The 21,858-nt window shown below is 46.4% G+C and overlaps 1 protein-coding gene and 1 long non-coding RNA gene across 2 annotated transcripts in view; one reads left to right on the top strand and one right to left on the bottom strand.

Annotated features, from left to right (window-relative positions):
* The first annotated feature begins 95 nt into the window (after positions 1-95).
* ATG14 (autophagy related 14) lies at positions 96-20,799 on the top strand. Its single transcript, XM_014871434.2, has 10 exons — positions 96-348; positions 4,853-4,915; positions 5,051-5,093; positions 5,501-5,582; positions 9,749-9,986; positions 11,279-11,508; positions 12,023-12,140; positions 13,222-13,312; positions 13,422-13,507; positions 16,394-20,799. Exons 1-10 carry the CDS (start codon positions 131-133, stop codon positions 16,698-16,700), a joined length of 1,476 nt encoding a protein of 491 aa, XP_014726920.1. The 5' UTR covers positions 96-130; the 3' UTR covers positions 16,701-20,799.
* The window catches only part of LOC148223471 (uncharacterized), a 94,871-nt gene continuing 92,237 nt past the window's right edge, over positions 19,225-21,858 (bottom strand). The window contains exon 2 of the long non-coding RNA XR_015804291.1: positions 19,225-20,316. This is a non-coding gene — a long non-coding RNA (uncharacterized LOC148223471). The remainder of the gene's footprint in view (positions 20,317-21,858) is intronic.

The raw sequence follows: 21,858 nt of genomic DNA on the forward strand, positions 1-21,858 counted from the left end.
AAAAATCAGGATTTTCCCGGCAGAGCGCAGCCCGTCCCGCGCCCTCCCCCGCTCCCGCCCGCCGCCTCAGCGCCCCTTCCCACAATGCCCTGCCCGGCAACAGCGTCCCACGTGACCCGCGGCGCCCAACATGGCGGCTCCCAGCGGCCGCCGGCCGCAGCCCGCGGGGCCGGGCGGGGGCAGCGGCGCCGGGCCCGGGGCTCTGCGGGGCGCCGAGGAGGACGCCGAGGGTCTCTACGTGGCGGTGGAGCGGTGCCCGCTCTGCAACACCACGCGCCGCCGCCTCACCTGCGCCAAGTGCGTGCAGAGCGGCGACTTCGTCTTCTTCGACGGGCGCGACTCCGAGAGGTACCGGCGGCGCTGAGGGGAACCGGACAGTCTCTCTCTGTCCTGCTGCGGCTCGCTGTGCCTCGGGGCCGGGGATGGGGGGCCGCGTTGTGCCCTCCCCGCTGCCCCGGGGCTCGGGGGGCTCAGGGTGTGGGCGGGGGAACGCTCCGGGGGCTGCCGGGCCCACCCCGGGACTGGGGGCGGACACAGCAGGACCCTGGGTATGAGGCTTGAAATAATAAGAGTTTTAATAATGATGGTTAAGGAATCACCCCGACTTTCGCTCAGCGCAGATGTGTCCGTGTAGCCACAGAAGCTCTAGGCAGTTCAGGGCACAGACATCCGTACAGTGTTGTTTCAAATGGGTTACCTATTTTCGTCAACACTCCTTGAAATAGTAGTTTTCTAAACGAAACGCTTTGTTGTGTGTGTACCCATAAAGGTGAACATCCCCTTCTTTAGCATTACAAAAAAAATCTCAAATTAATCGTGTGCCATCCTGCTGCTTTTGGAGCACTGCACGAGTGCTATGCCCATAAACAAATTTTCTCATAATATGACTCAGATAGCTCGTCCATTGCTGTTCACAGTATGTCCGTCCCAGATTCTTAAAAAGTCTCCAGTGCCATGTCTGGAATGCTCTGATCCTTGGCTGGCACCGTGTTCTTGGTGCCTCGATCGCAGCTTCGTTAGCAGCTGTTGGGAGTGATGCCTGGAGCTATTTTGGGAAGGTGGCAAGCAGCGCTCCAAAGGCTCCTTGTGTCCCCAGAAACAAGGGGACAGTGGTGGCATTCACCCATCAACGTCCACGGGAGTGGGGAAAGGCAGTCAGCCACTGTGAGTCAGCTTGCAGAACTGAGACCTTAGTCTGGCACTGCATGGCTTTCCCATTTTTAATATAAAAAAGCTGCGTTGTAGAACCACAAACTAGATTTAGCCTTTCTAAAATAGGTGTAAAACGTGTAGTTATGTGAGACTGCTTGGGTTTTTCTGCAGATTCTATTAAAAGATTGGATATGGAGCTTGAAACATAAACCAAGTTTGGGTTTTTTCCTCTCTCTTTTGCAGCCTGAAGTTTTTGGCTAAAGATCAGGTTTAATTATAGAAATTCAATTGTAGCCTTTGTTAGAGTTGAAGCACTGTTGTTCTGTATTAACCAGAGCTTAAGAAGTCTCTGCCCATTAGAAAATGAAGTCATAAAGAAGCAGCTTTAGCCAAAGTACCAGAAGCAGCAGTGTAAGAAGAAACCCTCTTTATCTTCTCACATGAGACAGGATCAGCTTTTCTGTCTGACAGTTGTCACTGCATCCTCCTCAGAAGCTTTCACTGCCCCATTTGTCTGTGGCTGGAAAAGCTCCTCTATATTTATGTTGTGTTTTTTAACTGCAAAGGTTAAATTTAAATTTCCCTTTTTTTTTTTTTTTTGATCTTTTTTTCCCCCTCCTCTGCCTGAACATCACAGTTCCATCTCTGGGGGTCACTGCTGTTGTATTAACCTGGGGCCTCCCTACACACTCCATTTGCCCAGGCTTTGTTTCTCCTGCTGCTCACAACTTTTCCATGAATGAATTAAAAAATGGTAAATTTATTTTAATGAATTAAAGGAACAGCACACCTGTATGAATAACACAATGTTAACAACCTAAATATCCTCGAAGGCTGCAGGAACACTGTGTAGGAACAAAAGCCTGGCTTTTGAGGATAATGGGATTATGTTTAAACTCTGCCTGAAATATTTTGTTTGCATTCTCTAATTAATATTTGGAATGACTGATGTAAGAGTGGGAAAGAGGCCAGTTTTGTTTGCTCTTTGTGGGTGTCTCTGAATTTCTTGTGATGTGAGCCCTGGGAGAGGGGGAGATGTTTGAAATGGTGACCAGGCACAACAGGGCAAAGCCATGTGCAGTTCACTGGCTGCCTTTCAGCTCGTGTTTACAGCCATCCTTCTTTATTTGTTTATTTTATGCCTTCTAGTAGTACCTGGGTTAATTTTAGATCAGCCAATGCTGGAGGAGTGTCATGACAGGGGCTTTGCTGAGTGGCTCAGTGTGAGAAATTCAGAATGTGGAAGTGTTTGGAGGCACTTGGGCCTCCCATTTGTCTTTTTGAAGTGTTACAGAGGAGGGAAAAGGATCGTTGTCTTCCTGGTTAAATATAAAGAAACCAAGCATTATTCCTTGTATGCAACAGTGGTTTATTTTTAGAATTTTATTGTGAATTTTCCTTATATGAAGACAAACAATTTCATGTTCTTATTATTTCAGATTTCATGGGACTCTTTTGTGTGCTAATTTTTAGAAGAGCTACAGTAAAATTGGAAGTTTTTCATCTGTCTGGCCCCCATATCTGTGAGGGGGAGAGACTAAGGAGCTGTTAAGATTAATTACTTAAGGAGAGCTAGAATTAAGGATGAGTAGTCCAGAAGTCCTCCAGTAAAGCAGTCACTGACATCCTTCTTTTCATGAGTAATGTGTTGTATATTCAAAAGCCAAGCTGGCATCTTGATGTTGGTCTCAGCTCGAAGGTTCTTCTTCCTCCTGGGAGTGTCCTCCAGCCTGTCATGTGCATAAATTCTCAGAGTGTGTTTCCCAGACTGCTGAATTGCTTTGCTTTGTGTGTCTGCAGATGGCAAAAGCCAAAGACAATGTAATTGTGACGTCTGAGCCTGGCTAATTTCTTCAAGCTATGGGTTATGATTAGGAATAGTGACTTTTTTCAGCAGAGGAGTTATAACGAATACAGTGCCCTCAACTCCTTCAGCATTAATCAGCTCCTGTAGATTAGGAAGCCCCTCTCTGTAATCGTGAACATGTGGAAATAAACCGGGAAACCACAGAAAATCTCACCTTAATGTGATAAGACTTGAGGAAAGAGAAACATTTCATGGGCAATTCAAGATGTTCTCTCACTTTACATTTTATGGGAGTTCCTATAATAATTCATCCCAAGTTTTGTTTCTTTGCCAAATTGAAAGGCTAAAGATATATATATAAAGCAAAACGAGTTGCAGGATGCAATGCAATTGAAATCAGAGCTATATAAAGAAATGGAAATGTTTGCTTAGGAGAAATGTGGAGAAGTTGGTAGGAGCTGTTTGACATCGCTGCTGAAGCGCGTGGTGAGCTGGAGTTTCTACAGGCTTCCACAAATATTTCTGTCTTCCCTCCTCAGTCAGAACTTAATTTATTCCTGTGTTCTTTGACAGATCATTCAACTTTTTGCTGATGTGATGGACTGGAATTGGGTAATTCTGTTCAGTCAGCCCTGAAACCAAGAATTGCCAAATTCCCTCTCCCTGTGTGGCTGCTGAGCTCTGTGCTTCTGGGCCAGGGGATTTTTGGTGGAAGCCAAAGGTCGGGGTGCAGTAGGTGTGCAGTGCTGTGTGGTAAACAGGAGGCTCATGCAGGGCCTTTTGTCATTTCCAGGTGACTCCTGGGGTGAGGACACACAGGAAGAGGGGATGTGTGAGCAGCTGGGCTCCAGTTGCACCACATTCCTCCAGCTCACGTGTGGCCTCTGGCTTTTGTGCCAAGCACCTGCATTTGGTTTTGGTTTGTTTTGGAAGGGAAACAGATTCTTTTACTTGACTACAGAAGCTGCAGCCAGTGGTTTTGTTGTTCTAATGCTAATGTCATCTGGGAGGGTGGTTACACACCTCTGAATCCAAAGGTAGTCACCAAGCTTTCAGATTTCAGCACTTGAAAGAAAAAAGTGAAGCATTTTTCAAGTCTTACCTGAAATCAAATCCACAGAGTAACAAAGAGGGAAATCCAAGATGTCATCCTGACAAGGCTAAGTGTACTATTCTTTCTAAATAAAGCTTAAATATCCATGAAATAAAGGTAAAATCATAAAATCACATGGTTTGGGTTGGAAGGGACCTTAAGGACCATCTAGTTCCAACCCCTGCCATGGGCCTTGAACACTTCCAGGGATGGGGCATCTGCAAATATCACAGCTCTGTTAGGATGAAATTGTCAGTTCTACGTGTTGCAGAGGAAAATAGAATGAATTGTGGAACAATAAGGGGGAAAGAACGTGGTTTCTGAATACTCAAAGGGTGAAAACACAGGAGGATGAATCCTGAAAAAATTCCTCTCTGCTCAGTTCCCATACCCTAGAATCCAGTGAAGCAGAGCTGAAGCAGACATTTGGGTCATGGGCTATGTGAGATGTACTATTAATTTCTCCAGTGACTGAAGGCTTTTAAAATACTTGATGTTTTTTGTAACACACTAAATACTGATCTTGCTAAGCTATAAATCTAGAAATAGCAGTAATTTGCTGTTTGTTTGATAGTTCCACACTGATGTTTCTCCAGCTTAGAGGTTCTGTTGCAATTCTAGTGAGACATATGCTCTAGAATTCTGCAAGAGTTTTACACATTTAGCCATTAACTTCCCAAGATGAAGACAGATAGCTGAGGTTTGGAGACTCCCCAAACTTCAATTTTATTATCTTTTTCAGACAACTTACAGTGCTGTAATTGTGCAAAATATCAATAAAAGAATTTAATCTCTTCCAGGTTTTCAGAAAAGAAAGAAAGGCTGATGCATCTCAAAACCAAACAGAGAGAATTCCAAAAACAGTAAGTTGTATTTATTAAATTGACATAAAAGCTAAGAGATCTCATAAAAGGAAACAGTCTCTTTTAACACACTGTTGCTGCAGACAGACAGAGTCCAGATAGTCATAAAACTTTCAATCATGTTTTTTCCTCTAGTGTTTTGAAGGCCATGGAAGGGAAAGAAATAACTGATCAGCTGGTGAGTTGCTCCAAGTGTCCCATGGTTTTTAAACTCTCTGAATTCCTAGATCTCATAGTTTAAAGTTACAGTTTACCCTGAGGGCATTGTGTTGCTTTCCCAAAGAGCCTGTTGTAAGCAAAACTGAAATGGGCTCTGCCAGCAGAGTGTTCTGAGCTGTCTGAATTTTTCATTTCTCACTAGATATTTCTTCAATAACTTATTTTACCGATTGACTTTATACTAAGCACTCGTTTTGTTTGTGGCATTCTTCTGTGCATAAAACACCGTATGAAATATTTAGTTGTTTGATCCATTCAAGAGCATCCTGCTACTTTTGCATTAAAGCTGCTGGCTTTGTTGTTAATCATTAGTTCAGCGTGTTTGAAGTCATTTGTGCCCTAGAGTTGCTGAATGTTCTTTTTCAGAGGTGGAAAATAATGTCTTGCAAGATGAGGATTGAGCAGCTGAAACAGACCATTTGCAAAGAAAATGATGAAATGACAAGACGTGAGTAATGCCTGTGCTTTTGTGATGTGGAAAAACTCCCTGTGCCTTAGAGTGAAAAATCAATTGAGGTGAATTTGAGCGTTAGTTTTTTTAAAAATGGTGAATTTCCAAACCATCGCTTCCTAAATCAACTTGAAGGCAAATCACTGAGTGAATTTTTGCCTTTTTATGCTTGGGTTTTAATTAGCAAACAGCAGACATTATTCAGCTGGATGGAGATGGTTTTGCAACAGCTTTAAGAGCAAATGCTTAGCAGCCTGTGACTCTGGCTGTGTCCCTAGAGATGGCTTTATTCAGTGTAGTGTTTCTGATCACTTCCTCTTGATAAAGAGGAGCAAACAGCTCTGCAGCTGTCACAGATTTCGTGAAACTGCTGAATTTTAACCCACACTTGTCTGAAAATCCTACTTGAGCAAAAGTCACTGAAATACAGTGTAGGCTCCATTCAGAAACTTCAGTTTTTGAAACCCATTAGATTGTTTTACACTGAATTTGCAGGGCCATTTTTTGGAAGAGAATATGCAGCTCTCCTTACAACCTACGTGCAAGGGAAGTAGAGGAAGCATATTCAGAAGCATATTGATTGAATCTGGGATATTTTTATGGCTTGAAATTCAAGAGGAGCCATACAGAGAGTGGAAGCAGAGCCATAACCTGAGAAGAATCATAAGGGATTAGCATGGGCTTGGGGTAAAAAATCAAAAAGGCTGAGATGCAAAATTATTTTCAATTTATAAGGAGGATGGATAGTAACAATAATAAATGGATGATAAAGGAAAGGTGAGGGAGCAGACAAGTGTGTTAGTTAACAGGAAAGAGAGCAAATAACAGTGCAGGGAAGTCTGAAACATTACATTCAGTGCTGCCTTTGTTTCATCTTCCTGCAAAGAAAATGTGATCAGCTGCTTAGCCAGGTTAAATTTTACATCATGAGAGGTCTGCAGGAAAGGAAAGGAAACAGACAGGCACACGTTAATTTGCTTTATGGAACCCAAGGAACAAGCTGAGGTGGTGTGTGGAGCACTTGGGACACATGAGAGAGTGAGGGTGTCTGAGGAAGCTGAAAACTGTACCTGCTTTCAAAGGGTGCAGGAAGGGAGAGCCTCAAAGTGATGACACAGGCATCCTGTTACAGACCTGGGGGGGCTCTGCTGGTAACTGACAGATAAGGTGGTTAAAAATAGGCATCACTTGGTTATGATATTCATGTCAAATCCCTGCTCTGTGATTTATGTCATGATATTCATGTTAAATCAACCCCTCATCAGGAGATGAAGTGGTGCAGTGGAGGATGAAGCAGAAGCTGCATATAACTTGGGTTTGGGCACTGCCTGAAACTGTCTTGTGAGCAAACAAAATTTGCTCTGGGTGTAACCCCTGCAAGGTCACCACAAAAGGTTAGAAAAGCTGCATTCAAAGAGTGGTGACACTGGTCAAGCTGAGGAGGTGAGACAGGTGGAGCTCAGCAGGAGCCAGTTCCTGGCCCAGTTCTCTTCAGTATTTCCCATAATAGCTCAGCAGAATAGAGGGTGGAATAGAGGAAGCCAGGCTGGATGGTGAAATGACTTCTGTGGAAACCAGGACCAAATTCAAAATAGTGCAGATAAATAGACAGCATCATCTGCAAAAGACAAAATGAAGGTACACGTTGTTGTAGAGAGAAACATAAACCCAGAATGGGGGATGGTGGTGAGATTTGGCAGGAAGGGATCTGGGGAATTGCAAATTAAATAAAAAATATCAATCTCATGCTGCTCCAGAAAGGTTCAGGCCTTTTTCTGGGTTAACTAATATAAGTGCTGTATTTAAGATGGAAGCAGTTATCCTGCTGTGCTAGGTGTTGCTGTTGCTTTAGTGGAAGTCTGGTGTCCAATTTAAACAATTTAAGAAAGATACAAATCAGCTGGGGGAAGTCTGAGTATTGGAAATGAAACAGAACAGTTAAGAAAATTCATGTTTGGTTTAGAGAACAGGAAGTCGAAGAAAAACAAGCTTTTCAGTAGGTAGAAGATTATTGTTATGGAGATTAGATTATGATTTTTTGTCTTTATCCTGTGAAGAAAGGAGAAGAGGAAATCAATGTGACTTTAAGGAATTAGTCACCTTTTCTCAAAATGCTCTGCTCTGAAGGTGGCAGAGTGTTAGGACCAACCAGGGAGTCGAGTTCTTCATTTTGTCACTCTTCTGTGGAATTTATTATCTGCAGATTTTGCAACTTCTCTTGATTCACAGTGAATTTGATTAGATTTAACCTAAAAACTGAGCTGACTATTGCCCAGCTAACCTATTGTTAGCTCAGTTGCTTTTGGAGAGAGACCAGAAATGAATTCTAGCTGTGAGTAGCCAACAGATCAGGATCCAACTTGGTCACTTTTGGGCCACATTAAAAAACGTGAAAAGTTTGTTTCTCTGCTCTTGGACGTGGCACAGTTTAATTTTCTGAAATAAAAACCATTTCTAGAACACTGGGTTCCTGCTTTTAGAGTTGACTCTCCTGGAGACCTCAATAATTGGTGGTGCTTAAAATAATGTTTTAAAATCTGTGTGTTTGCCTTCTTTCTGTGCAGAGCAGTTCAAGGAGACAGGCCTGCAAATACCTGGCAGAGCTCTCTGGGCAGAGATCAGTGTGCCTGGGCTTGCATTTATCAGGCAGTGCAGGTGTGTGGGACACAGTGGTGTCCTGAAATACTCCTGGGGACGGATTTTTAATCACCTCATAAACTGGGTCATAAAGCAGAGGTGCTGTGCAGAGAGCAGGACAGTTGTTTGTGCTCTGGGACTGCTAAAGGGGAAATGTGAGTGCAGTGTCTCCCCTGCTCCCAAATAATTGCTGTTGGACCTGCAGGGAAGGGAGTTCACTCTGAAAAAGTAGCCTTTCAAGTTGAATATGAATGTGAAAATTGAACAGATGGACCTTTTCCTCCTCTTCTTGTCTCCTGTTCTTTTTGCAAAGGGAGAGTTTGGGAATATAAATGCAAGTGTTAATTGATTTTCTGTTGATGTTACAGGACTGCTTAAAGGCAAGGGAATTACAGCTGACACATAGGGATTCTGGTATTGCTCAGAGAAAAGTGGATTTTTCTACTGCTCCTCTAACAGGGGTCACTTATTTATATTGCATAAACCTGAGGATTATTAGTTCTTATCTGCATGGAGAAGCTTTTATCACCTCCTTTAATTTGGGACTGTGCATCTCCCACATACCAGATCTTCCTTCCTACCAGACACACCATGGATTGCAGTAGATCAGATGACTGGAAATAATTCCTGATGCTCAGAGAGAGCAGCCTCTGTGTCTGCAGGGCCATGCACACTTCAAACTAGGGCACAGGGAGAGTTTTAAATATTTGGGGAGAACACAAGAAATCTTCTAAAGTGAGCTTTTGAAAGACAGAGGTGGCTTGACTCTCTGTGGGAGCATTACTGCAGCCACTTATTTTATACCTGAATTAGCAGATTATAGGATCATCAAGGTTGCAAAAGACCTCTAAGATCATCAGGCCCAACCTTGGATGCTTCAAGATGCTCTTGCAGGGTATTTTTCTAAGCCTCAGCGTTTCTGACACGTGGAGTGAATCCAGGCAGTTGCAGCACTTCAGCACATGAGCACAATTCCCATTTTGTGAGTGGAAAGGGAGATAGCCAATGTTCCCTGTGGGAACAAGGAGCCTGCACTGTTGGGATCCAAGTGCTGTGAGAGCACATCCATGAGTGAAGCCCAAATAACCCACACTAACAGCAGCAGAGGTGCCAGAAATGGTGAATGAAGATGGTATCTGCACTTGATTTTGGCTGCAAGCAGGGCAGGGCTTTTTTGGCCAGCACGATGCAAACATGTACAGTCAGGCTATTTCTGTCAGGATGATTACCTCAGGAGTTTAATTAAACTGGGAAATCTTGGCTTTTGTGCTCCAAATCCAAAAATAGCTGGGTAAAAGATAGGGAAATAATAATCCCAGTTGCAGTCTCTTTGGAGATCTTCAGAGGAGATTAAAAAGTTGTACCACTGAGCAGCTGGAAGATGTTAATAGTTTAGCAGGGTTTTCTGTTTTAAACTGCCATAGAGCTTGTTTTCCATAAATATTAATAAAGCTTTTCTCAAGCTTTTCCTACAAGCACCTCCCAGCTCCTTTTCCAAGGGATAACATCTGCTGCTGTTCTCACAGACACAGAGGGGCTGCTGAGGATTAAAGAGGAGAACCAGAAGCATTATCGCAGGGCTCAGAGGCACCAGGAGAAGAAGGAGAAGATCCAGAGGCACAACAGGAAGCTGGGAGACCTGGTGGAGAAGAAAAGCTACGAGCTGAGAACTCAGTACGAGCACCTGGCAAACCTGCGGCGCACGCACATCCTGGAGCTCACCTCGGTCATCTTCCCCATGGAAGAGGTGAAGACAAGCATGAGGTATGGCAGGCTTGTCCTTTTGGGATCTTTTTGCTTGGCTTTAGGCACCCAGGAGGGAGTTGTGTCAGTGTAAGGTAGGTGGTGTGGTGTAATAGGGTGGTGTTCTGCACCACTTAATTAGTGGCTTGTCTGAAGTTTCTTCTGTCTTCACTCGGAGCCAGGATTAAAAAAATACACGAAGGAAACAAATTTTCTCGTGTTCAGGCTTGGTTGTTTATTAAATCTTATCTAAAGTACAGAGAGTTCTGCAACGCTTCTAGCCACCAGTTAGAAGTGAGCAAAATGGAGGTGAACCTAGCTAGTTACAAGGTCTCTTAAAGCCAAACAGTCCAATAGAGAATTAACACCTAAATCATTTATACTTTTGACCCAGTAACCAAACTCCCGTGCCCCTCAGTGCAGCACTAACTGTCCAACCAGGAACTACTGCCTGAAATCATGAAGAAGGAGGAAGATGAACACCAAAAGGAGACACCACCCAAAATCCTCCATCTTGTCCCATACCTATTACTGTATTATAAAAACCCTCAAATTTAAAACCCTTCACCATGTGAAAGCACACATTCAACTTCACCCCTGTGATTTTAACCCCATCACTCAAATTTGGAAGCTTTCTCCAAGGCCTCAGGTCCAAAGCAGTGTTCCCCAGGGGATCAGTCCCAGAAAGCACAGAAAGCTCAAAAAACCCAGGTTTCTGGGATCCAGCAGTCTGACTCCCTTAGGGTCTGTGGGGAGGAGGAGTTGTTGTGTTCTCACCCACAGATAGAGATCCAGGACAGAAGAATCTGAATCTGGAGGTGCTTGAATCTCCCCACTGAGAGATCTGAGCTGCATGTCCAGTGATAAACTTCCTTAAAATATGGATTCCCCATCCCTGGAAGTGTTAAAGGCCAGGTTGGACAGGTGTTGGAGCAGCCTGGGATAGTGGAAGGTGTCCCTGCCCATGGCAGGGGTGGAATGAGATGGTCTGTAAGGCCCATTCCAACCCAAACCTAGGATTCTACAAAATCAGGTAATTAAAAATCCCAGAGAAAACAAAAGTAGTTTTGGGAATAAGGAGTTTTGCAGAAGTGATCTCTAAGGTCCTTTCCAACCCAAACCACTCCTGGATTCTACAAAAGTAGCCAATTAAAACCCCCAGAACAAATGAAAGTACTTTTGGCACCGAGGAGTTTTGCAGGAGCGTTCCTACAAGCACTTTTCCCTGAGTGAAATCTGGCTCAGTGCCTGCCAAGTGCACGTTAGATTCTATTATTAAACCACTTCTTTTCAACCCCTTCTGGGTCCTGCAGGGACCCTGCAGACGTGTCCTCAGAGAGTGACAATGCCATGACCTCCAGCACTGTGAGCAAGCTGGCAGAAGCACGGAGAACCACGTACCTGTCCGGGAGGTGGGTGTGTGACGACCACAACGGGGACACCAGCATCAGCATCACGGGGCCCTGGATCATCCTCCCCAACAACGGGGACTACTCTGCTTACTACAGCTGGGTGGAGGAGAAGAAGACTACACAGGGACCTGGTAAGGGGCAAGGCCTGGTTTTAGGCAGCTGGGACACTCCAGGAGTTTTGGGTGCCAGCAAGGCACTGAGGAACGGCAGACCTGGTCCATTTGTTCTCACCCTGAGCCAGAAATAAATACCAAAATAGGGATTTTAGGAGAAGATTTCCTGCCCAGTTGGAACTAGGTGGTGTTTAAGGTCCCTTCCAACCCAAACCATTCTGTGATTTTATGCTTAGTCTGCTGAAATCTTAGTTTGCATGAAATGCTCGCTGGGATACACAGCACAGTGAAGTAAAGAAAGTTAATTATTCACAGTTTTGACACAATTCACATGTCATCATCTTAACAGGAATTCCAAGAATTACTATTTTCTTCCAACTTCTGACAGATTTCACTGGAAATGATTGCTAGATTCAGGCTGTTCTCCATACTTAGAAATGACATATTGCAGAGTAGATTCCAGGAACATATTAACACACCCACAGAGGCTTCATTTAAAACAAAGATTTCACATTGTTTTTGTTTCTTTCAGATATGGAACATAATAACCCTGCTCATACCATCAGTGCTGCATTGTGCTATGCAACTCAGCTTGTTAACACTTTGTCTCTCATACTTGATGTAAATCTTCCCAAGAAGCTCTGCAACAGGCAAGTAAAAACACAGCAGAGAAATCAGTTTAGTTTGAGGAACAAAGTCATGAATTGGAACAGCTTTTGATAACATAGGTGGCTTGTAGAGTTTTGTGTTGTTTGAGGGAAGGGCTAGCAGGATTTTGTAGCACAGTTAACAGTCCCTCCCTCCTTTTTTACTGCCTGAGAGGAAGTAAAATTTCAACCATCACAGTTGAAAATAACACCTCTCTAATTGACATATTTAGCATCCTCAAATGAGAGATGAAATATGGCAATGCATGAATGGCACTTTTCATTTTCCTGAACCCCACTGTGCTTCACAAAATCCCAGCCCAATCCAGCAGCACTTGAACAGCTCTGCTGCCTCCAGTGCTGTAGGGAAAGTCCTATAATATGGCATGGCAGCAGTGTAATTCCCAGTGGGATAAACATCCATGGGGAACACACCTAGGAGTGCACTGCATAAATCCCATTTGGGATGAAGAGCAGTGTTGGAATTTTGGTGTCTTTTGGAGCAGCTGGGATCTGCAGAGAAGGAGCTGCAGACCTGGTCCCACTCCCAGGAGTCCCAGATGTGCTGCTGAGATTCTTAAGTGTTTTAAAATACTGTTTTTCAAAGTGAGGGCACAAAAGTTGTGTAGGGTTTCAGCTTTTTCCCACTCTGTGGCTGGGGAGTTGGAACCAGATAAACTTGAAAGTCCCTTCCAACCCAAACCATTTTGTGATTCTTTGATTTTTGTTTGGGTGTTCAGCCCTCAGAGAAGGAAAAGGTTGGGAACAGGGATGCACGATTTTAAAGGAGATGTGAGACAGTTTGGTGGATCTGAGTTCCCTACAGTTCACACCACCTGTCCTGTGGAAACTGGTGAGGCCAAGGCAAGCAGAGCTTGTTGATAAAATGCTCATAGTCCTGCTAGGTTTAAAATTAATCTCCTCAGTACTCAAACTGGCTGTAGACTTTGAACAAGTGCTCGCTGCGAGGATTTTTACTCCAGGATTTGTTGGGAAGCCAGGGCATGGAATGCTGATGCCTCCAGTAACTGCATTTTCACAGCATTTTGCTCTCTGTGTCTTTTTGTGTGTGGTGTTTTAACAGTGAATTCTGTGGAGAGAATCTCAGCAGACACAGGTTCACACGGGCAGTGAAGAAGCTGAATGCTAATATCCTTCACCTCTGCTTCTCTCAGGTAGGGGGGATGCACATTTGATATCTTTAAATAGCTTTTTAAATATCAGCTGTGCCTGCTGGTTTCCTTCAGGACCTGATCATGTTTTTTTTTTCCTTCCCCATGTCAGCATGTAAATTTAGATCTGTTGCACCCCCTGCATACCCTCAGGAACCTCATGTACCTGGTCAGCCCAGACACCGAGAACTTGGGCAGGTAAGAAAAGCAAAATATGAACTCTCCTGGGGCTGAATCCCTTTGGAATTTATCCTTTGCCTTGTTACTTATGAGGGAATTTCTCTTCTGTTGTGCCTATAGATCAGTCCTCAGCACAGAAATCAGGGTAGTTTCAGGAAAGACTGGACAGAAAAAGGGGCTCCTGAGCAGAGGATTAAATTTCACAGACGTGTGTTTGCTGTGCTTCTGCCTGTGGCAGGCTCAGCTGGAGGCTTTGCAGTTGATGATGGACTTATTTCCCCTACACCCAGGAGCAGGAACTCCTTCCCTGCAGGGAGCAGCAGCACAAATGCCAGGCAGCTTTGCCATGCTCCAAGTGTGACCCTGCCCACGCCTTGCCAACATGCAAATACCTGAGAGCATCCAGTAATACAAACCCTGAAAAGAATCCCAGGCAAACCTTGCCCAAAATACTTCCAGTCAATGAAATGCCTGGACCAAAGTTGACCTTTTAAATAATACTCATTTATATGTAAATTAAGATTAAAGACAACTGTTCTCTTAGCTTAGAACATGATGAAAAGAACGTCAGTTCTGGCTTGCATGCACCAGGTTTAATAATTTTTTTTTTTTTACAAGTTAAATATAAGAAAGCAAATGACACTGATTTCCCCATTGGGATAACCCAGACACAAGTCACTTGTGCCCAAAACAGTCTGAAAATATTTGTTTGATGTGCCTGGTGTTTTATTCCCCCTTAAACACATTCATGTTCTGAAATCTACTTTTCTGCTTTGTTCTCTTCTATGGATTTGATTTTATTCAAAAACCTGCAGTGCCACTAAGAGGAGCTGCCTGTTCCCACTTCCTTGTGTTCTCTGAATATATCCCTACTGATTCAGCCCAGAGACGTGGAGAACCACATCTTTGTAAAAGATTGTGGACAAAAAAAAAATCTGTGCTTGCTGCCACTTGCCTGAAAATAGAGTGCTGGAAATACCCACAGGATAGAGAGCTGTGTCCTCAAAGGAAAGCAGCTGCTCTAAAATGTCCAAGGGCTGCAGTGACACCTGTGCAGGTGTCACAGAGCTCCACATGCATCAGCTGGGTCCAGAGAGTAAAAGAAAGGGTTACAGGAGAATTGGATAAAATACCCACCAGGCTGCTGAATGGTTTTACAGACACTACTGCGAGCAAAGAGTCTGAGCTGGTTGAAATGATGCACATGCACTTAGCAGAGACATTAATTACCCACAGGAATGAAGGTGGGGATTCTGTTTCCTTCTGTCATCCTCTCAAGGCTGGATGAGTTTCTGGAATGGATGCTGTCATCAGGCAGGAGTTGCTGGGCTCAGGACAGGGAGAACGGGTGGGACGCAGTGGCCTTTGTTAGAGGAGGTCACTGGAGATGATCTCACGGTCCCTTCTGGCCTCAACCCTGATGACTCCTTCTCGTCTTGCCTTGTTAAGCAAAAGGCTTTGCCAGGAGGCAGCACTCCCATTCCTTCCCAGATTATGAAAGAGGAGTGTTTGCCTTTAATTTCTCAGCTGACTGCAAAGTTTGCAGCAACCAGCTCTCTGTTTTCCTTTAGATACCTAAGCCTGTGGTTGCCTGACAATCTCCTTTATATGCTGCTGTTTTCATGTGCTTATAATTTTACCAAGCTTTAATTATCTAGATTAATATTTCCCATGACAAATCACTGCTTTAGACTCCTTCTCCCACTAAGGCTGGATAAACTCTTGCCTGTGTTAGCTGGTTACTGTGTTTAATGGTTGGACTCGGTGATCTTGGGGGTCTTTTCCAACCTAAATGATTCCATGATTCTATCAAATTCTTGCTCGTGTTCATGGGGCAGTTTTGTGGCTTGGAGTGAACTCTGCCTGGGACGCTGCTTTCTGTGGGGAATCTGAGTTTTTCCATGGAATCCAGGCAGCCCAAAGCAGTGGGATGGGGCAGGATGCAATCGCTTCTCCCACCAGGCAGTGGCAGCAGGGAACTCTGAGTCACAGCACAGGTGGGACCCTGCAGGACCACGGAGATCCAGCCCATGGATCAGAGCAGAGCCAGTGCCCACGGCTGGAGCATCTCCCTGCCCAGGAAAGGCTGAGGGAGCTGGGGCTGCTCAGCTGAGAGGGGCCCTCAGCCCTGTGTGTCCCTGTGTGCAGGGAGGGCTCAGAGACAGACCAGGCTCTGCTCTGGGGACCCAGCAATGGCACCAGAGGAAAGAGCAGGAACTGATGCTCACAAATTCCACCTGAACATGAGGAAGAACTTCCCTGTGCAGTGACCAAGCCTTGAGCAGAGACCAGAGAAGGTGTGGAGTCTCCCTCACTGGGGATATTCCAGAGCTGTCTGGACACATTCCTGTGCCATGTGCTGACCCAGCTGGAGCAGGGAGATTGGACCAGATGAGCCCCTGTGGTGACTTCCAACCTGACCCACTCTGTGATTCTGTGTGGTGGGGTTTGGAGTGTCCCCGGGGCAGACCCTTCTGCCTCTCTGGGCAGCCTGTTCCAGTGTCTGGCCAACCTCAGAGTGAGAAAGAGGCTGAGGTGTTGCTCAGGGCAGACTGGGAAGTCTCCACTGGTGAGTTGTGCCAGACCTGTGAATTGCAGGATACAGAGCTGAGCTCTCTTGGCCTGGTGTTGGAAATTAAAGCTGCTCCACATCAAGTCAAGATTCCCACCAGTGGAGCCCTGAGTTATCACCAGTACTTTCCCTGTTGTGTGTTTCTCTATCCCTGCCAGAGCAGAACTTGCTCTCCCTCCGTTCCTGCTCCGTGGTCTGGAACCCTGTCCCTTCCTCGGCCAAGTGTTTGTGTAACATCCATGGTGACACAAAGCTCCCTCTTCCAGCCGAGCAGGGTGCTGTGGGGTGAGAGGACACAGGGACTGATGATGGCACCGTGTCCTCACCCACAGGTCTGGCCCCTTCGAGATCAGCGCTGACCTGGAGGACTCCATGGAGTTCGTGGACCCCAGCGCTGCGGGCGAAACGGACGAGAGCGGCGACGAGCACGTGAGTGACGAGGAGACCGACCTGGGCACGGACTGGGAGAACCTGCCCAGCCCCAGGTTCTGTGACATCCCCTCGCAGCAGGTGGAGATGCTGCAGAGCCAGAGCACCCAGGTGTCCCAGCCCATCGCCAGCAGCAGCGCGGGCGGGATGATCTCGTCCGCCGCCGCCTCCGTCACCTCGTGGCTCAAAGCCTACACCGGGCACCGCTAGCGGCACACGGGGGCTGTGCCAGGACCCCCTCCCTGGCTGTGCTGTAGTCAACCTTCACCTATTCAGTTAAGTAGTGCCTGGAACAAAGGAAAGGTCAGACTCGTGTTTTGTAAACCGGAGAAAACCTTTTTATTTACCCAAGATGACTGTGACGGCCCCGTTTTGTAAATTAGCTCCGTGCTCCCGACGGATTCTGCCAGGGCACTTTTGTGTCTTGGTTCTGTCTGCATCGAGGATTGTAAAAGGACCCAGCAACCTCCAGCTCTACTTTCTGAAGAAGCAGATTTTGGAGTGTTTGGATCGGGGAGAGCGCAGGGAAGGCTGCTCAGGGCACGGTCTGGACAGTGGTGCAAATGCAGTTCCCACTTTCTTAACTCCTTACAGGGTTTTCCTTTGTGTGTGTGTGTTTTAAATCTGTCTTGCATAATGCAAAAATGCGTATTTCTAAATTTTTTTCATTCAGGACATGAAAATTATGCATTTTTAACATGTTTTCTAATCTCTGTTGCCATATTTTTAATACAAATGATCAGCATGGACAGGGAATTCACACAGCAAATTGCTCTCGGTTTAGATTTGGTTGTGAATCTTTACCCAGTTCTGCCATAGGAAACTGGCTTGTTTCATGCTGTGTCCACTGGTAGGTGTAGAAGTTTTGTGTTGTGCTGAGGCACACAGGCTCTATATTCTTAATACCATACACCAAAGAAACACTGGACGTTCTCTTGCTAGGCCCACATTCGATGCTGATACAGAATTGCATTGTTGCAATAATATCCATTGGTTACCACACCATGTTGCCACTTTTTAGCATTAGAAAAACCTCATTTCAAGCCAGTTTGGTAGTTACCTGCTCTCCACACTACATGTGTTTTTAACCCTATTTTATGGTATGTTCATGGTGGGGTTTGTTGTTTACTGACTGCCAAGAAGGTGGTTTGGTTTCCCTGGCACAGCTGGCTCGTGGAACCCCAGGAGTTGGGTGCTGAGTGGTGACTTGGAGAGCAAAGGCTCCTCCTCTTCCTCTGCCTTGCAGGACGGGGCACCCACGGGTGGTTTGCTCAGCAGAGCTTCCAACGTTTACATTTAGAGCTGGGACAGTTCCTGCACGGGGCCAGCCAAGGGAAGAGCCTCCTGCCCTCCCTCCACGAGGGAGGATTTCTGCCACTGCCCCGCAGCTTGTGGGGACACAGCTCCTAACGACGACATGGTGACAGAGGCCACATCCCTGCCCCATCCCAGCCCCAGGGCTGGCTTTCCCAGCCACCTCACAGGGTGTTTCGTGGTGGATTTCTCTGTTCCTGTCCAGGCTGGCCAGTGCTGCCCCTGTCCCCACCCAGGGGTGGGAAGCCAGATGTGGCAGTGACACCCATGTGCCCTATGCCAGGGTGCCATTGTGCCACCCACCCCTCCACGGCAGCTGCTTCTCTTCAACCCTGAGCTTGGGCATGTGTTGTCAGTAGTTTCTTCTGATTTTTCTTTTTTTGTTTTTTTTTAAACCAAAGACCCCAACCGCGCACGTTGTCAGACACCGCCACCCTCGCTCCCGCCGCTCCTCTGCTCCAAGAGCTGGGTTTGTTTTAGGAGAACAGCCCGGGCCCCCAGGCTGCTGCAGCCTGATGGGGGCCAGTGTCCCCAGCCCTGCTGCCAGGCTGAGCTCAGGGCTTTGGGCTCTGTTGGCTCACAGCACTTTATCACTCACAGCTCTGAGCAACCAGCACACGCCAGTATTGGAAACTGGGCTCGCAGCCCAGCCCCTTCTGCTTCCCTGTGGATTTTGCACTGGACCCCGCCATCTAAATACCTTTTTTGTTGTTGTTGTTTTTTAATAGGCATTTCAGTCCCTTTTTCATTGCTGCCTTTGTGCTTTGAGCCCCGGAAGGTCAGGCCATGACTCAGCTTCGTGCACTGTCACTGAACTTAGGGAAAGAAAATCCAACACAGTAACTTTTCTAAGCCATATACTTCCTATCCATGTTTTCCAAAATAATTTATTTGCAACCCTGTCATATTCTGAGAGTGCACAAGGGCACCGTGAGGGTGTTCAAATGTGTTGGGGTTGGGCTTTTCATGGAACTTTTTTTGTAACAGAACACAAGGTTGTGGTGGTTTTTTTTAAAAGTGTTTTGCACATGTGTAGCTGAGGAAGAATTGTGTCCAAACCTTGAGTGCAATCACCAGGATTCATTTCCCAGGTTGTTTGGGGGGGTGGGGGAGGGAGGGCAGGAATATCTGTAATTATAGATATTTGAAGGCAGCCAGCTGAGAGTTTACAGAACATTTTGTGTAGCATGAACACGGGAAGTTCAGTTTGGGCCGGGACTTCTGGTCATGGCCAGCGACCTGGGGTGGCCAATTTGGGCTGCCAAGGAAGAGCCTGATTTCGGGGGCCCAGCCCTGTGCCGAAAATCAGGTGCCTGTGCAGGGTCTCGGGTGGGACACCCAGGGTGGCTTTGTCACCTGGGGAAACTCGCAGCCCCTCTCTCACAACTTCCAGACTTAAGACGTAACTAAACACAAATGGTTTTGGGTTTTTTTGTTTTGTTTTGTTTTTTTTTTGTTCTTTTTTTTCTTCTAAATTTTATTGTATTATTGCAATAAATCTTTAACAGTAATTTTTTTAAAGTTGTATATTTATGACTGTTACTTCTGTGTGGTTTGTTTTTCACCGTGCTGGGCAAAGTACACAAGAATTTCCAGCCTTCAAAGCATCACAGGGACCAGACCTGTTACAGTGCAATCAGTTGTACAGCGGTGGAATAAGCAATACCCATTCTAAAAAAATACTCTTACATAAAATAACTGCATCTCCATGGGAGCAGGGGGTGGAGTCCTGCACAACACACACACACATCTCTCTATGTACATGTAAACGGATAAACCTCTTGGGTGAGCCTGGCTCAGGGCTGCTCCTGTGCTGGGGGGAAGTTTCTGCAGGTGCTGGATTCCTTCTGCATGCAAAGGCTCCTCGTTACAAGCTCATTTCAGGATGCAAGAAGGTGTTTTTTGAAGGATGGAGTTACTGAAGTGGTGTCAGAGTGACAGGGATGGGAAAGGGCCAAGCAGGCTCTGCCCATGGTTCACAGGCTGTGGATGTTGCAGGAGAAACAACTCTTCCCACTCTGTTTTTTGTGACATACTGGATGGGGAGGACTGATGGCCCTGCAATTCCTGGCTGTTGGACACTCAGGAGTGGGAGCAGCAGCCAACTGGGGCTCGTGCACACACAGCTGGGGCAGCTCATGGCCTCGGTCACAGCACAGTCAGATCATGGCCAGGGGCAAAGCAAAGTCTGGGCCAAGTTCAGCTCATGCGGACAAAATACTCGGGCCACTTCTGCTAGAGCTGGAACAGCAGCTTTTGTCCTCGGCCCACTCTGGTTTGTGGCAGGAGAGCAGCCTGGTACTGCCCTCAGCTGTCCCTGCACCAGGACTGCCTGGACCAGCCAAAGGCAGGTGGGAAGGAGAAACAGCCCCAGGTGAGGCTTCAGCACCATTTCCACTGTGCAAGAAGTGGGAGTTGAGACACAGCTTGGATCTGTCAGTGCAGTTCTGTGCAGGTGTGAAATCCCAGAATGGTTTGGCTTGGAAGAGACCTTAGAGATCACCTCATTCCACTATCCCAGGTTGCTTCAAACCCTGTCCAGCCTTAGACACTGCCAGGGATCCAGGGACAGCCACAGCTTCTCTGGGCACCCTGTGCCAGGGCCTCACCACCCTCACGGGGAAGGATTTTTTCCCAATATCCCATCCATCCCTGCCCTCTGGCAGTGGAAGCCATTCCCTGTGTCCTGTCCCTCCATCCCTTGTCCCCAGTCCCTCTCCAGCTCTCCTGGAGCCCCTTTAGGCTCTGCAAGGGGCTCTGAGCTCTCCCTGGATCCTTCTCCTCTCCAGGTGAACATTCCCAGCTCTCCCAGCCTGGCTCCGGAGCAGAGGGGCTCCAGCCCTTGGAGTTTTCCGTGGCCTCACCAACAGCTCCAGGGGCTGGCACAGGAGCAGATGCTGCAGGAAAGGACCTGGGTCCAACACAAGGAATTGAACTCTGCTGCAGCATCCTAGGATTTTTCCACAGGGAACAGGGCCCAGCAAAGGGAAAAGCTGCTGCAGAAACAGCCAGGATGGAGCAAGAGCCCAACCACAAGGCTCAGCCACAGGCAGCTTTCACAGTGCTGTCCATGCCAGGAGAGCCCCAGAGCTTGATGAAAACTGGAAGCTTATGGACAATGGAAATGTTATTACAACTTCTTCACAGGCCTATCTGGAAATTCAGTCCAGACACTCCAAATGCTCCCAGGCAAGGAAGTCAAGCACATGGTGCAGTCCTTCATCCTCAGTTCTAAACACTGAATTTTGTAAATCCAACGCTGGATTTTATTATTTTTTTAAATTGCTTCTTAGGAAAAAAACTCAAAACCCTAACATTCATCAGACCTTGGCTTCTCCCTGATTCATCCCTTAAGGAAACAGAAATCTGCAGTTTACAACGTTACAGGAAAAAAAAAAAAGCCTGCAGGCAGCTCAGCATGGCAACACTCAGAACCAACCCACTTCTCGATGCAAAAGCTTGCTCTGTGAAACAATTTTTAACAGCAATGCTTTGCAGGAGGGACAGTTCTGGCAAACAACGTAATAAATGATGTATAAACCAGCCCACGCTCCCCAGCCAGCCCGGGGGGAGGGCAGGGATGGGGTAGGGTAGGGGAGACACCAAGCTGTCCTCTGGATTTACCTGCTCCAAAAACAAAACAGCCTCATGATACTATTTTATCCTCGTTTTTCCCCTTGTTCAACAAAAGTGACCAAGATCTCACACCCTGTTCCAAATAAAATGACCTCACTGGCCCCTTATCTAATTACAAAATATTTTCCTCTGCCTCTCCATTCCAGCCTTGCAGGGACTTTCCTCGCTGCTGTCAGCCTCAAGTTTTCCAGTCTTGGGTGGAGGGGGCAGGAAAGCAGCTTCTTTCCTTTTTCCCCTAATCCAAATTAAGCTGAAGGCCTTTGATGCCGGTGGCTTTGGCAAAACAACAACCTGGAGGTTGTTTTGCTGCTGGTCCGGGCACAGCCAAGGGAGGAGATGGAAGTTTGGGTGAAGCCTGCACCCCGTTAGAGGATGAAGTCAGGGATTAAGGAGGGATCCCACTTTCCCTCTTTCCAGC

This window comes from Sturnus vulgaris, chromosome 6 (genome assembly GCF_052056855.1).
Source record: "Sturnus vulgaris isolate bStuVul1 chromosome 6, bStuVul1.hap1, whole genome shotgun sequence".
NCBI lineage: Eukaryota > Metazoa > Chordata > Aves > Passeriformes > Sturnidae > Sturnus > Sturnus vulgaris.